The 13,081-nt window shown below is 42.5% G+C and overlaps 1 protein-coding gene across 11 annotated transcripts in view; it reads right to left on the bottom strand.

Moving 5' to 3' along the window:
• Positions 1–13,081, bottom strand: part of RHBDL3 (rhomboid like 3) — a 151,573-nt gene that overhangs the window by 17,500 nt on the left and 120,992 nt on the right. For all 11 annotated transcript variants that reach the window (XM_081898807.1, XM_081898816.1, XM_081898806.1 and 8 more), the window contains one exon: positions 11,626–11,726. In XM_081898807.1, the coding sequence (XP_081754933.1) occupies positions 11,626–11,726 (101 nt within the window). The remainder of the gene's footprint in view (positions 1–11,625; positions 11,727–13,081) is intronic.

Raw genomic sequence — 13,081 nt, 5'->3', positions numbered from 1 at the left:
TGCGGCCCCAGGCAACAGTGGGTGCGTGATTTTTTTGGTGCAAGATGTAGCCATGGGCATGCTATGTGATCTGATGGTGAATTTGGGGTGACCTAGTGCAAAAATCCTGAGGATCCATGTGGATCCGTGCTTTGTAACCACGTTTTAAGTGGGGAGGGAAGGAAAAGCACTCAAGGGACAAGGAGCACGGGTGGGGTGTGTGGAGAAGGATGCTGCTAATAATGCAGGAGAGGGGTATAAGGGGAGAAGGCTCCTCTCCTCTCCCACTTTGCTCCTTTAAAACAAGCAGGCTCTGCTTTTCTCCCTCCTCCCCGCTCATCCCCGGCTTAGCGAGCTGAAAAACTTTGCTGCTATGTAGCGAGCTGAGTGGGGAGGAGAGAGGGACAGAGAGCCTGCTTGCTTTAAAGGAACCAACCGGACAGGAGCCACTTATACTCGTGTAAGCGGCTCCTCTCCTCTCCCGCTTTGCTCCTTTAAAGAAACAGGCTCTCTGTCCCTCTCTCCTCCCCACTCAGCGGCTCTTCTCCCGCTTTGCTGTTTCAAAGTGAGCCATGGATGAGGGAAGGAAGGGGAACCACGGATCCTCTGCTCACGACTGCAGCAGATCCCCCTGCCATCCGTAGGCATTCCCTCCATAACACGCACAGACATTTCCCCTTACTTTCTAGGAGGAAAAAAGTGAGTGTTATGGTGCAAAAAATACAGTAGTTGTTCAGTGCCGGGTGTTTCGTGTTAATAGTCCCCAGGGAATGTGAAGATAAGACATATAAGCAAATGGTCTTGGTTAGCAGCTGAGTTGATCCTTAAAAAGGTAAAGGACGCCTGACAGTTAAGTCCAGTCACAGATGATTCTGGGGTTGCGGCGCTCATCTCACTTTACAGGCCAAGGGAGCCGGTGTTTGTCCACAGTCAGTTTTTCTGGGTCATGTGGCCAGCATGACTAAGCCGCTTCTGGCACAACTGAATACCGAAACCAGAGCATGGCACGGAAATGCCATTTACCTTCCCGCCAGAGCAGTACCTATTTATCTACTTGCACTGGGACGTGCTTTCGAACTGCTAGGTTGGCAGGAGCTGAGACAGAGCAATGGTAGCTCACCCCGTCGCAGGGATTCAAACCGCTGACCTTCTGATAGGCAAGCCCAAGAGGCTCAGTTAGCCATGGTAACTATCAGGGACTTCAAATATTGTATGTTTGGGTTCATTTTAGGATGGATGAATCTGCCAGTTTTAGTCTCTGTTTCTAATTTTTCCAACCGTAAGTTTTGCTTGCCCCATTTCCAAATACGTTTGCAATCGAAAACAACAGCTGGGTTTTAGAAAAACATCTCTGCATCTTATCACTTGGGGGGGGGGGTACATATTCGCAAACTTAGGACAACTGTCTTTGAGGAAAAGGATTTTCATAAAGCTAGTTCGGGATAATGCTTTTATGGTCTACAAAAAATTTAATAAACCACAATAGAACTGGAAATACAGTTGGCAAAGACAGCAAAAGAATTCAGGTCTACAGTTGACTGAAAATATTTTGCAGTACATCAGGAGGGCTGGCTTATACCTCTGTTAGAGTGACAATGGGATAGTCTTAGTATAAGGTTATTTCTAGACAGTTTTATATTCCGCAGAGATTAAGAAAGATTATGAGATCAGGAATAAGTATTTGCTGGAAAGGATGTCACAGGAAGGGAACTTACATTCACATCTAGTGGGTCTGCCCTCAAATACAAACATACCTGGTAGAAGTCATGCATGTTAGTTGTATTATAGCAGGTTTTTTGCTTACAGGGCTTTCCTTTATTTTTTGAAGATCTTGCAAAAATGAAAGATCGAGATTTTATTCAAAGCATATCACTGCTCATATACTAAACTTAATTTGGCTGTGGAAAGACTTTGAAATGCCAAATGTCAGTGAATTAGCAAGGTGTGGGACATTGTAGTTATAGAACCAAGCAAAACATGTTTTATTAAACTGAGAACTGCCAGAATTTCTGGTGATACACTCACAAGTTACTTGGCAGACTGACTTATCCCCTATATACCCAGTAGGCCACTAGTCTTCATCCTGCAAGTTCCATATATCTCAGAAGCCTGCTCTACAATAACTCTGTGAAGGGCTTTCAGGGTGATTGGCCCATTCTGTGGAATAGCATTTCTGTTGAGAGGTGACAGGTTCACTCTGCACTTTCTGGAAACAGTTGAATATATTTTTGTTTCCACAGGCTTTCCCAGTTCTATAAATGGGTCTGTGCCATGGGCGTCTATTTTGTATTGCATTGCTTTGTTTTTACTATATTTGTTTTTTGTGAGCTTTTTTAAAAAAAGTTTTCATTTCATTTTTAATGTATTTTGCAATATATTTCATTTTGCAACAAGAACTATTGCAAACTCATTGACTATCTTTGCATTATTCACCCATAACAGCATTCAAGGTGTCACAAAAGAAAGGGAAATACATCACCACACCATGCAAATAACATACAAAAATAAACTCTAATCAAGGAGATCTCTCCAAAGGCCACCATGAATCTGTGAGGAAGTCCTCGTCTGCTCTTCCTGTCTCATGTACATCAATCAGCTTGAGGTGTTTGTGTAGAAGCTGATTAATAAAATTTTAATTATTGACAGCAATAATAATGAAGTAAAAATATTTGTTAATATTTTGCTGTGGAAGAACATAGCAAGAACACCCCCACATCGTTCAGCCTGGACACTGAGGTCCAGCTCCGAGGGCCTTCTGGTGGTTCCCTCCCTGTGAGAAGTGAGGTTGCACGGAACCAGGCAGAGGGCCTTCTCAGCAGTGGTGCCCACCCTGTAGAACACCCTCCCATCATATGTCCAGGAGATAAGCACCATATTTTTTGCTCTATAAGATGCACCAGACCAGTTTTTGGAAGAGGAAAACAAGAAAACAAGAAAAAAAATATTCTGAATCCCAGAAGCCAGGACAGCCAGCAGGATCGCAGTGCAGCGATCCCGCTGGCTGTCTTGGCTTATGGGATAGCTGTGTGCAGCCTCTCCCAGGCAGGGGGTGAAAGTTTCCCCTGCCCGGGAGAGGCTGCGCGCGGCTAAGGCTCCCCCAAGAGCCGCCCTCCCTTTAAAGAGTGTGTGGAGTGTGTGTGCGGCTCTTGGGGCTTTTCCCCGAGGAGGGAGAAGGGCAGCCCCTCTCCCTCCTCGGGGAAAAGCCCTGAAGAGCCGCACACACACTCCACACGGCTCTTTAAAGGGAGCGCTGAACAGAACCTCCCGCCTGCATTCGCTCCATAAGATGCACACACATTCCCCCTTACTTTTTAGGAAGGGGAAAGTGCGTCTTATAGAGTGAAAAATATGGTGACTATATAACCTTTAGAAGACACCTGAAGGCAGCCCTGTATAGGGAAGCTTTTTAAGGTTTAATGTTTTATTATGTTTTTATATACGTTGGAAGCCGCCCAGAGTGGCTGGGGCAACGCAGTCAGATGGGCGGGGGTACAAGTAATAGATTATGATGATCAAGAATGAATTCCAGATGTTGTAAAAACTGGGATTGGTATGGATAGGCTGTGAATATTCTGTTAAGTTTCTTCATATTGTAAACTAACAAAATATATATTTTTTTTTTCCAAATAAATATTTTATTAGGTTTTTAATAAACAAATTTCCACTTTCAAATACATACTTCCATAGATCCAATGGACTCCCCCCATCTCCCGAGCACTGCATTCCCTGTGTAACCAAAACCTCAGCAATTTGTTAACTTATTTTATACATAACAATATATCTTCCATTTTATCGTGTTATCTGATGTAAACATTTCAGTACAATTGCATTAATTTTTAATTTCCACACAATAAAAATATTTCATTATCTCACTTCTGTCTTATAGTGTCTTATTTATCAATTCAGAAATTTGCCGATACTGAAGCTATACCTTCCTAGAAAGGAGCATTTTTTAACATTCATACAACTTATAATGCTTTTTCAAATAGTCCTTAAAATTTTCCCAAACTTCCTCCGTTTCTTCTTCTCCCGAGTCTCGAATTCTGCCAGTCATTTCAGCCAACTCCATATAGTCCATCAGCTGCGTCTGCCATTCTTCCAATGTGGGTAGATTTTGTGTCTTCCAGTGCTTTGCCAACAAAATCCTCGCTGCTGTAGTAGCGTACATAAAGAAAGTTCTATCTTTCTTGACCATCCTCTGGTCTACCATGCCCAGAAGGAAGGCCTCCGGTTTCTTAGGTAAGGTGAATCTCAGCACCTTTTTTAGTTCATTATGTATCATTTCCCAGAAGGCCTTCACTTTCGGGCAGGTCCACCAGAGGTGTAAAAATGTCCCTTCCTCTTCCTTACATTTCCAACATTTATTATCGGACAGGTGATATATCTTTGCAAGCTTGACTGGGGTCATGTACCACCGGTATATCATTTTCATAATGTTTTCCTTCAAGGCAGTACATGCCGTGAATTTCATTCCGGTGTTCCATAACCTTTCCCAGTCTTCAAACATAATGTTATGCCCCAAGTCCTGTGCCCACTTTATCATAGAGGATTTGACAATCTCATCCTGTGTGTTCCATTTAAGCAGCAAGTTATACATTCTCGAAATTAGCTTAGATTTTGGCTCAAGCAACTCTGTTTCTAGTTTCGATTTTTCCTCCTGAAAACCCACTTTTTTGTCTGCTTTAAAAACTTCCTGGATTTGAGCATAATGCAACCAATCTCGCACCTTGTTTTTTAACTTTTCCATACTCTGTAACCTCCATTTATCTCCAATTTTTTCAATTATTTCCCAATATTTAGGCCAGTGGGCCTCCATATTGAGTCTTTTACGTGCTTTGGCCTCCATCGGTGAGAGCCACCTCGGAGTTTTACTCTCCAATAAGTCTTTATATTTTGACCAGACCATGAAAATTGCCCTTCTGACAATATGGTTTTTGAACAATTTATGAACTTTAACCTTGTCATACCACAAATATGCATGCCACCCAAAAGCATTATCAAATCCCTCCAGGTCAAGGACATCGGTGTTCTCCAATAAAATCCAATCCTTCAACCAGCAGAGGGCTGCAGCTTCATAGTATAACCTCAAGTCCGGCAGGGCAAACCCCCCTCTTTCTTTCGCATCTGTTAGTATTTTAAACTTTATTCGGGGCTTTTTGCCCTGCCAGACAAATTTAGATAAATCCCTCTGCCATTTTCCAAAACATTCCACCTTATCCACGATCTGGAGGGCCTGAAACAAAAATAGCATTTTCGGCAATACATTCATCTTTATAGCAGCTATTCTGCCCAGCAAGGAAAGTTTTAATCTTGACCATATTTCCAGATCTCTTTTGATCTCTGACCAACATTTCTCATAGTTGTCCTTAAATAAATTCAAATTTTTGGAGGTCAAATGGACCCCTAGGTACTTTACTTTTTTGACCACATTTAGTTCTGTTTCTTTTCTGAACTCCTCTATTTCAGTTGTTGTCAAGTTTTTTGCTAAAACTTTAGTTTTTTGTTTATTCAGCTTGAATCCCGCCACCCGACCAAAGTCAGAAATTAATTCTAACGCTCTTTTAGTACTAGAGGCTGGCTCCTGTAATGTTAATACCAAGTCATCTGCAAAAGCTTTCAGTTTATATTGTTTCTCTCCGACCACAATTCCCTGTGTCAACCGGTCATTTCTAATCATGTTCAATAGCACCTCCAGGACTGAAATAAACAACAGAGGAGATAGAGGGCACCCCTGTCGTGTCCCTTTTTCAATTTTGAACTCCTCTGTCACCACGTTGTTTACTATCAATTTAGCTTTTTGTTCTGAATAAATTGCTTCTATTCCATTTTCAAACCCCCGCCCTACTCCCATCCTTTCCAAATTTTTCTTCATAAACAGCCAAGAAATGTTGTCAAAGGCCTTCTCCGCATCAATAAAAATCAACACCGCTCTTGTGTTTGAATTAATCTGTAAAAACTCCAAAATGTCAATGATGTTTCTTGTGTTGTCAAATAAATGCCTACCAGGGAGAAAGCCTGCTTGGTCCTTATGAATCACTTCATTTAAGACTTTCTTAAACCTACTTGCCAAAATGTCTGCAAAAATTTTGTAATCCACATTTAGGAGTGAGATAGGACGGTAGTTTTTAAGTTGAGTTTTTTCAGATTCTAGTTTTGGGATCAACGTGATGAAAGCTTCTTTCCACGTTTCCGGTGCCTTCCTCCCCTCCATAATCTGGTTGCAAACTTCCAGCAATGGTTGTATCAATGAATCCTTCAGTACCTTATAATATTTGGAAGTAAGCCCATCCGGTCCCGGAGATTTGCCCAGTTGAAGGTTCTGAATGGCGCATTCAATTTCTTGAGTTGTAATATTACAGTTCAGGATTGCTCTCATTTCCTGGGGTATTTTTTGTAATCCATTAGTTATAACAAATTGGTCCACCTCTGAGCTTTTTTGTGGCCTTTGAGAATAAAGTTCTTTGAAATATCTCTGGAAGGACTTTCTAATTTCGTCGGGTTTCTGAACCATTCTCCCTTCAATCTCTAGATTTGTAACTGTGTTAAGTTTTTGTCTCTTTTTCAACTGCCAAGCCAACAATTTTCCACATTTGTTAGCAGATTCAAAGGATCTTTGTTTCATTTGTTTAATTTTCCATTCCACCTCTTGATTTATCAGTTTCGAATATTGTGCCTGGAAAAACTTCACTTCTCTCAATACTTCCTTTGATTTAGGCCTGGATCTCAGTTTTCTCTCTCCTTCTCTTATTTTCTCCAAGATCTTCTCCTTCTTTTCATTCCAGAGTCTTTTTTTAATCGTGTTCTGTTGTATTAGAAACCCTCTTATAACTGCTTTGCTTGCGTCCCAGATTATTCTTTTTTCCACATTTGTCTTTAAGTTTATTTCAAAATAGTCCTTTAAAACTTTTTGGGCCTTCTTAACAATCTCCTGATCTCTTAACAAAGCGTCATTCATTCTCCATCTGAACGATCCGGTTGTATTTAGTCTCAATTCCATTCTCAAGGCGTTGTGGTCGGAGCAGGTTTTTGGGCAGATTTCCACTTTTCTGGTCTTAGGTGCCAGCCCTCTAGTTATCCATATTTGGTCGATTCGCGTCCATGTCATATGGGCCTCAGAAAAAAAAGTTCCTTCTTTCCCTAGAGGGTTCTTGATCCTCCATATGTCAATCAAATCCAAATTGTCGGTCATTTCAAAAAAGGTTTTTGGTAGTCTGCCATCTTTCGTTATATTGGCACTTTGTGACTTATCCATATTCACTGAGGCGACACCGTTCATATCTCCCAACATGATAATGTTGTTATAGTCCAAATAGTCCAGCATAATCTCGTGCAGCTTCTTAAAAAATTCCGATTTTCCATCATTTGGGGCGTAGATTCCTAGAATTAAAAACTTTTCTCCTTGTGTCTGGATTTCAATTGCCAAAATTCTGCCCTGTTCATCTTTAAATACAAATTTTGGGGACAAGTTCTCCTTTGCATAAATCACCACTCCTCTTTTCTTAACTTTATCCGATGAAATAAATTCTTGGCCTAACCTTTTATTGATTAACACTTTTCTGTGGAGTCTTGTCACATGCGTTTCTTGCAGGCAGATAATGTCCAATTGTTCTTTTTTCAAAATATGAAATACTTTTCTGCGTTTTTCTGGAGAATTCCCGCCATTTATATTCCAACTAAGAAGCTGTAGAGACATCCCGGCCTACTTCTTGGGTATCACAGTTGGGTATCTAATTTGTCGTCCTTTTCCGGAAGCTGTGGTGCCGGGCCGCCTCCAGATGGTATGGATCCTGGTGGTAATCCCGGTGGTGGAGGCCAGGAATCTGCAGCTCTCTTTTGGAGGTCCTCCTCGTTGTCGTGTAGGAACTTCTGGTGGTCTTCTGGTGTTTTAATTCTTACCTTCTTTCCTCTATAGGTGAATGACAGACCTTGGGGAAATTCCCACCTATAAGGGATTGCGTTGTATCTTAACAATTTGGCCAAGTCTGTGTATGTGGCTCTAAGGTCCAACAAATATTTAGGAATGTCTCTATAAATTTCTGCCCTTTTGCCTTCAACTTCCAGGGATTTTTTAAAATGTTGGCCTAATATCTTGTCTCTTTCCTCTCTTGTTCTCAAACAAACCAAACAGTCTCTGGACTTATCTTTCTTAACCGATCTTCCCAGTCTGAAGGCCGTCACAATCCTGAAATCTTTATCTTCTTCAACCCCCCAAAATTTAGAAAACAACTCCGTCAAGAATTTCTCTAGGTTGCCCTGTTCCAACTCTGGGACAGCCCTCAGCCTAAGATTACATTCCTTACTTTTCAGTTCCACCATTGACAGGTAGGCTTGCTGTTCTCCTACCTGTCTTTTCAAAGGTCTTACTTCCCCTTTGATCTCTTCCACCTTCTTGCACGCTTGCTCAGCTTTTTGATTGGCTTCCGCAGCTAGTTTGTAGTTCTCCGCCGTAGCTCCTTGCAGTTTCTCAATAGCCTGAGTGTGCTGCGAAACCTGATCTGTTAACTTGCTGATAGTAGATGTAGCTCTATCAATTTTAGATGACTGATCGTCCACCTTCTTATTCAGAAGTGCCAGTTGTTCCAAAATTTGTTTCAAGACTGGATCAGTTCCTCCAGCTGCCATTTCTTCTGTAGCAGGTGTTTCAACTTCTTCCTCCTGCGCCGTCAGCACAGTTGGCACCGAGGATCTACGATGATGAATCAAGGTTGTTTGGACAAGCTGCCCAGCTCTCTTATCTTTTTTCTTTTCTTTAGCTTCCTCAGCTAAAGCTTCCTTAGCTTTAGCTGCTCTTGTTTTCGCTGGGCCACTCATTCCCCAGCTGCTGTTCAAGGTCAAATAGTCTTTCAATCCATGAGAAAGGCAAGCCCAGAGTATAAACAATTAAACCACAAAAAATCCCAATAGGATACAGTTCCCAGACCTCAATGCCTCCACAAATCCACTAGGGGGGGTTTTCATAGGAAAGAAAGTTTCTTTTCCACCATCAAAGCTCCTATTTCAACTGAAGTCCCCAAGTTCAGAAAGGAGGCTTTCAGAAAGTTCTGTTTCAAATTAGTGCCACAAGGTAACGGAGAGGTTTCAATGACAGTATTAAAGCGATAGTGTATCCATCAATGCAACAGTTTATGTTAAGAAAAAAGTTTCAGCAGCCTGACAGTACTCCTTTACAACACTGGCAGTCCAATAACTCGGTTATCCCCTTCAATTCCACATCTTTTCACAGTAAGAGGAGGATTCTCTAACACAATGAACCAAAAAATTTACTTCTTCACTCTTTTCAATTTCTAGAAACACACAGTCTATTAATGCCCCTTCTTACTTCTTTCAAAGTCTCTTTTTAGCGCTTCAGCCCGCATCGGGTTCTTTTGCTTTGCTCTGATTAGCAGGACCGGAAGGCGGACTTCCTGTTACTCGCCTCCCGTTTTCAGCCGAAATAGACAAATTTAAATTAATCCTTAATCAGTTCTTTGGTACCCCTTACTCACGGGTAGATTGCAGCCGATTTCGATGTTTTTCAAGAAGAAAGGTCGGCGCTCATCAGCAACAGCAGCGCGGCTTCACTTCCGCGAAAAGAGCGATGAACTCACAGCGCCGCTCCCCCGTTCACGATCCGGAGCCTCTTACGAGGTCCCTTCCTCGCTTCTGGGGGGGCTTCTGGCACCCGCCGAGTCCCACGGCCACAGGCTCGCTCTGCCTGCGGTTTATCTGAATGGGTCTCCGCTTCGCCGTAGCGGACGACCCTTTTTCGCGGAGCCCCTCTTCACTGAGTAAAGAGGACCGCCATTGCCGTTTTGCGCCGCCTCCGGAAGTCGTAAACTAACAAAATATTAACAAGGATGATTTTATTTTTGGAACCATGGAGATCTGGTTTTGAATGTGCCTCCATGGAGAAGGGTACCTCTAAGAAGCAGGCATGATGCAATGTGGGACTGACATCATGCATATTGAAGAAAACCACACGGCTCTCGACGGTCCCACCAGCACCTTCATCTGTAGTACAGAACAGAGGAGTGCCAGCATCTATGGACTGTGGCGAAGTGTGATTTGTGCCCTGGATATGAATCTGACAAGTCTCAAAGACCACCATGCAGATATGCCTCTGGGCTAATGATTCAGGCAGTGAGGGAAATTGCTGGAGAATGCTCCCATCTGTGTCTTACAGTGCTCATGGGTTTTGTCTATAAATTACTCCAGCCACTGAACAAAAAACCCCCAAAACCTTTGCTTCTTTTCTTCTAAACTAATTTTCTTTTACGCAGTTCTCCGCAGAGATTAGTAACATAGTCAAAAGGCTCAGGGTGCTGCTATTAAATATTGCGTTTTCTCCTCCACTCTTTATTTTCATGCATCTTTATTTCGTTTATTTCCCCCCTTTATTACTTCCCGTCGGGTGAAATGCCTTATTGCTTGCTCTTCGTTTATTTATTTGCAGGAACATTTCATTCTGCAGCCAAGGACGTTTTTATTTCTTGCAGCTACCCAGAGGCACTCAGGGAAGCAAAAAGATTCCAACAAACCTTTTCTCCCACAAGCAAACGAAAAAGCGTAACGAAAAGATGAGCACTGACATTAATGGGATGCAGCAACAAATGCAAAAGATCATTTTCATTATGGAAGATTTCCCCTCATCAGCATTAAGTGAGAACGCTTTGTTTCAAATGCCAGAACTGGGTAATGTGAGAAGATTCTACAGCCAAGCATGAACAACATAGACTCTTGTGGCATCATAAACTAACACATCTATTATGGTATAAGCTTTTGATGGGATGCTGTACATGAATACCATATGTGCCACTCTAAAAGCGCGGGGGAAACTTGTGTGAAATAGAAAGGTGACCAAAGTAATTCACACAAACAATTTGAAACAGACTTATGGGCATACCAGAGCTACATAGTTTGGTCTGCTAATCTGTTCCCACTGACTAATTAACTAATTTTATTTATTAGATTTATCTGCCACCCTTTATCAAAAGATTTCAGGGTGTTTCACAAGATAAAAATACAAGAAAAAAGCACAAATAAAAAGTTAGAACAGAAACAACAAAACAATAGCCCACCCCAAACACATTTAAAAGGACGTAGAATATTAATCAGCCAAAGGCCTGGTTAAAGAGGAATGTTTTTGCCTGGCACCTAAAAATATATAAATAATGAAGGCACCAGGCGAACCTTCCTGGGGAGAGCATTCCACAAACATTCTGCATTTTCATCATAAATGGAACACTGTCAAAGGCTGGGGCATTTCTGGAAGTCAGCCTAAACACAGAAGCTTCCCCCCTTAATTCCTTATCTGTAGTTCATAGCTCTGTGCTGTGGTCATACACTCAGACAAGGATGCCTATACTTTGCAAAGGCAATTTGGTGTAGCCAATAATGCTGATGACGACCAGCAAAAGACCTTTCTTTGGGGCTTCTCACAGGCATCTGGTTGGCCACCGTGAGAACAGGACGCCAGACTAGATGGGCCATTGTCCACTGGCTCTTCTTATGTTCTTAAAAGCTTAATGAAGAGAAAGTAATAACCGCAGCAGTTGGCTGTTCCTAATACTAGAGCAGCTTGGATTCCAAGCAGCAATTCCGTCCAGTGAAGTCATGCCATTCCTGGTCTCTAACTCAAATTGTACCACTACTTAGTCTAGTACTTACCATTACTATGTTGGCTAGGTGAGCAGATATCAGGGCGTACACGCCTCCAGATGAGCCCACGACAGGTGCAGTCATATCAGCAATAGACACTGCTAAGGAACCTTAGAGAGAGAAAAGGGGAGGGGGGAAACTTTTATTGCAAACACCTTGCTAAGCAAGAGTCAATCTTCTTCCTCTTTTTTTTTTGCACATGAAGTTCTCAGAAAAAGGGGCATTTACAGATTATCACAAACCTTGCTAAGCAAAGGAGCTGACCTCCTCCCTCTTTTTCACACATGGAAAGGGCACCTACAGATTGTGGTTAATTCGTTCTGGAGGTCCGTTCTTAACCTGAAACTGTTCTGAACCTGAAGCACCACTTTAGCTCATGGGGCCTCCTGCTGCTGCCACGCTGCCAGAGCACGATTTCTGTTCTTATCCTGAAGCAAAGTTCTTTACCCGAGGTACTATTTCTGGGTTAGTGGAGTCTGTAACCTGAAGTGTATGTAACCCGAGGTACCACTGTAGTATGTGAAACCACAGTCAATGACAGGCGGAGTCAAATCAATCTAATTTTGGGCGTGGGGAGAGAACTGGGCCAGTCCTGCTTTCCAAGCCTAAATCATTTTGCTGATGGAGGAAAAGTACAAGGTGGCCACACACACACACACACTGACCCTCTTGCAGCTAAAAGACACTTGGGGAGGAAATTGGTCATATGGTCCCCATGCATATTTGCATCCTAGTGGGGATGAGACACTAGCCTAACTTAAAGTCCCAGTTGAGTGAGGCTTTGCACCTGTGCACTCTCTCTGTTCCGAGGGCTCTATGCAGCCCTATATCTACATCCATTTTAGAGGTGGGATGGGAAGTTAAAACGCACACCATTGTGCTCATGTCTTCCAATCAGTAGAGCCTGGATCCAGGGTCCATTTTGCTACAGGGAGGTTACCTGTAATTTGCAAGGCTAGGGAACAAAACCAAATGAACTCATGCAGGACCACACACAAAAACTTTTGTGATTTGGTCACTTTCCTACTAATAATGGGCAGTGTGATAGATAGGTCCCCTGAAGTCGTTATTTGAATTGGAGTCGCGTTTTGGAAATGCAATCACTGTTTCGAAACCTTCCAGCGCTCTCACGCAAATGGAGATTGTGCTTGTTTCCCAAAGTTTGCACACCTGACAAGTTAGATCAGAAGCAAAGAGCAGATGATGTGGACAAATGGGCTGGCCGCATGCTAGAAAGACAAGCTAACTGGCAGCTGATGCTATAGCTGCTGAAGGCCAAGCTACAAATTCCCCTTCACCATTTTTTAAAAACAAACAAAAAGGTCACTGGAGCTTGAATTTAGGTGTGGGGGGTTCTATTTCTTTCTGTACCAAATTCCCCCCTTAAGCTGCTTTTCTCTGCACACACACAGAGAGAAAAAAGAGACACTCCTCCTCAGCCATCCTTCCTCCACTCTCAAATGCA

The sequence above is a fragment of the Podarcis melisellensis genome, assembly GCF_964234715.1.
Source record: "Podarcis melisellensis genome assembly, chromosome: 2".
Lineage (NCBI taxonomy): Eukaryota > Metazoa > Chordata > Lepidosauria > Squamata > Lacertidae > Podarcis > Podarcis melisellensis.
Note: the sequence above shows the minus strand (reverse complement) of the source record. Positions and strands in the feature narration are given on the sequence as shown.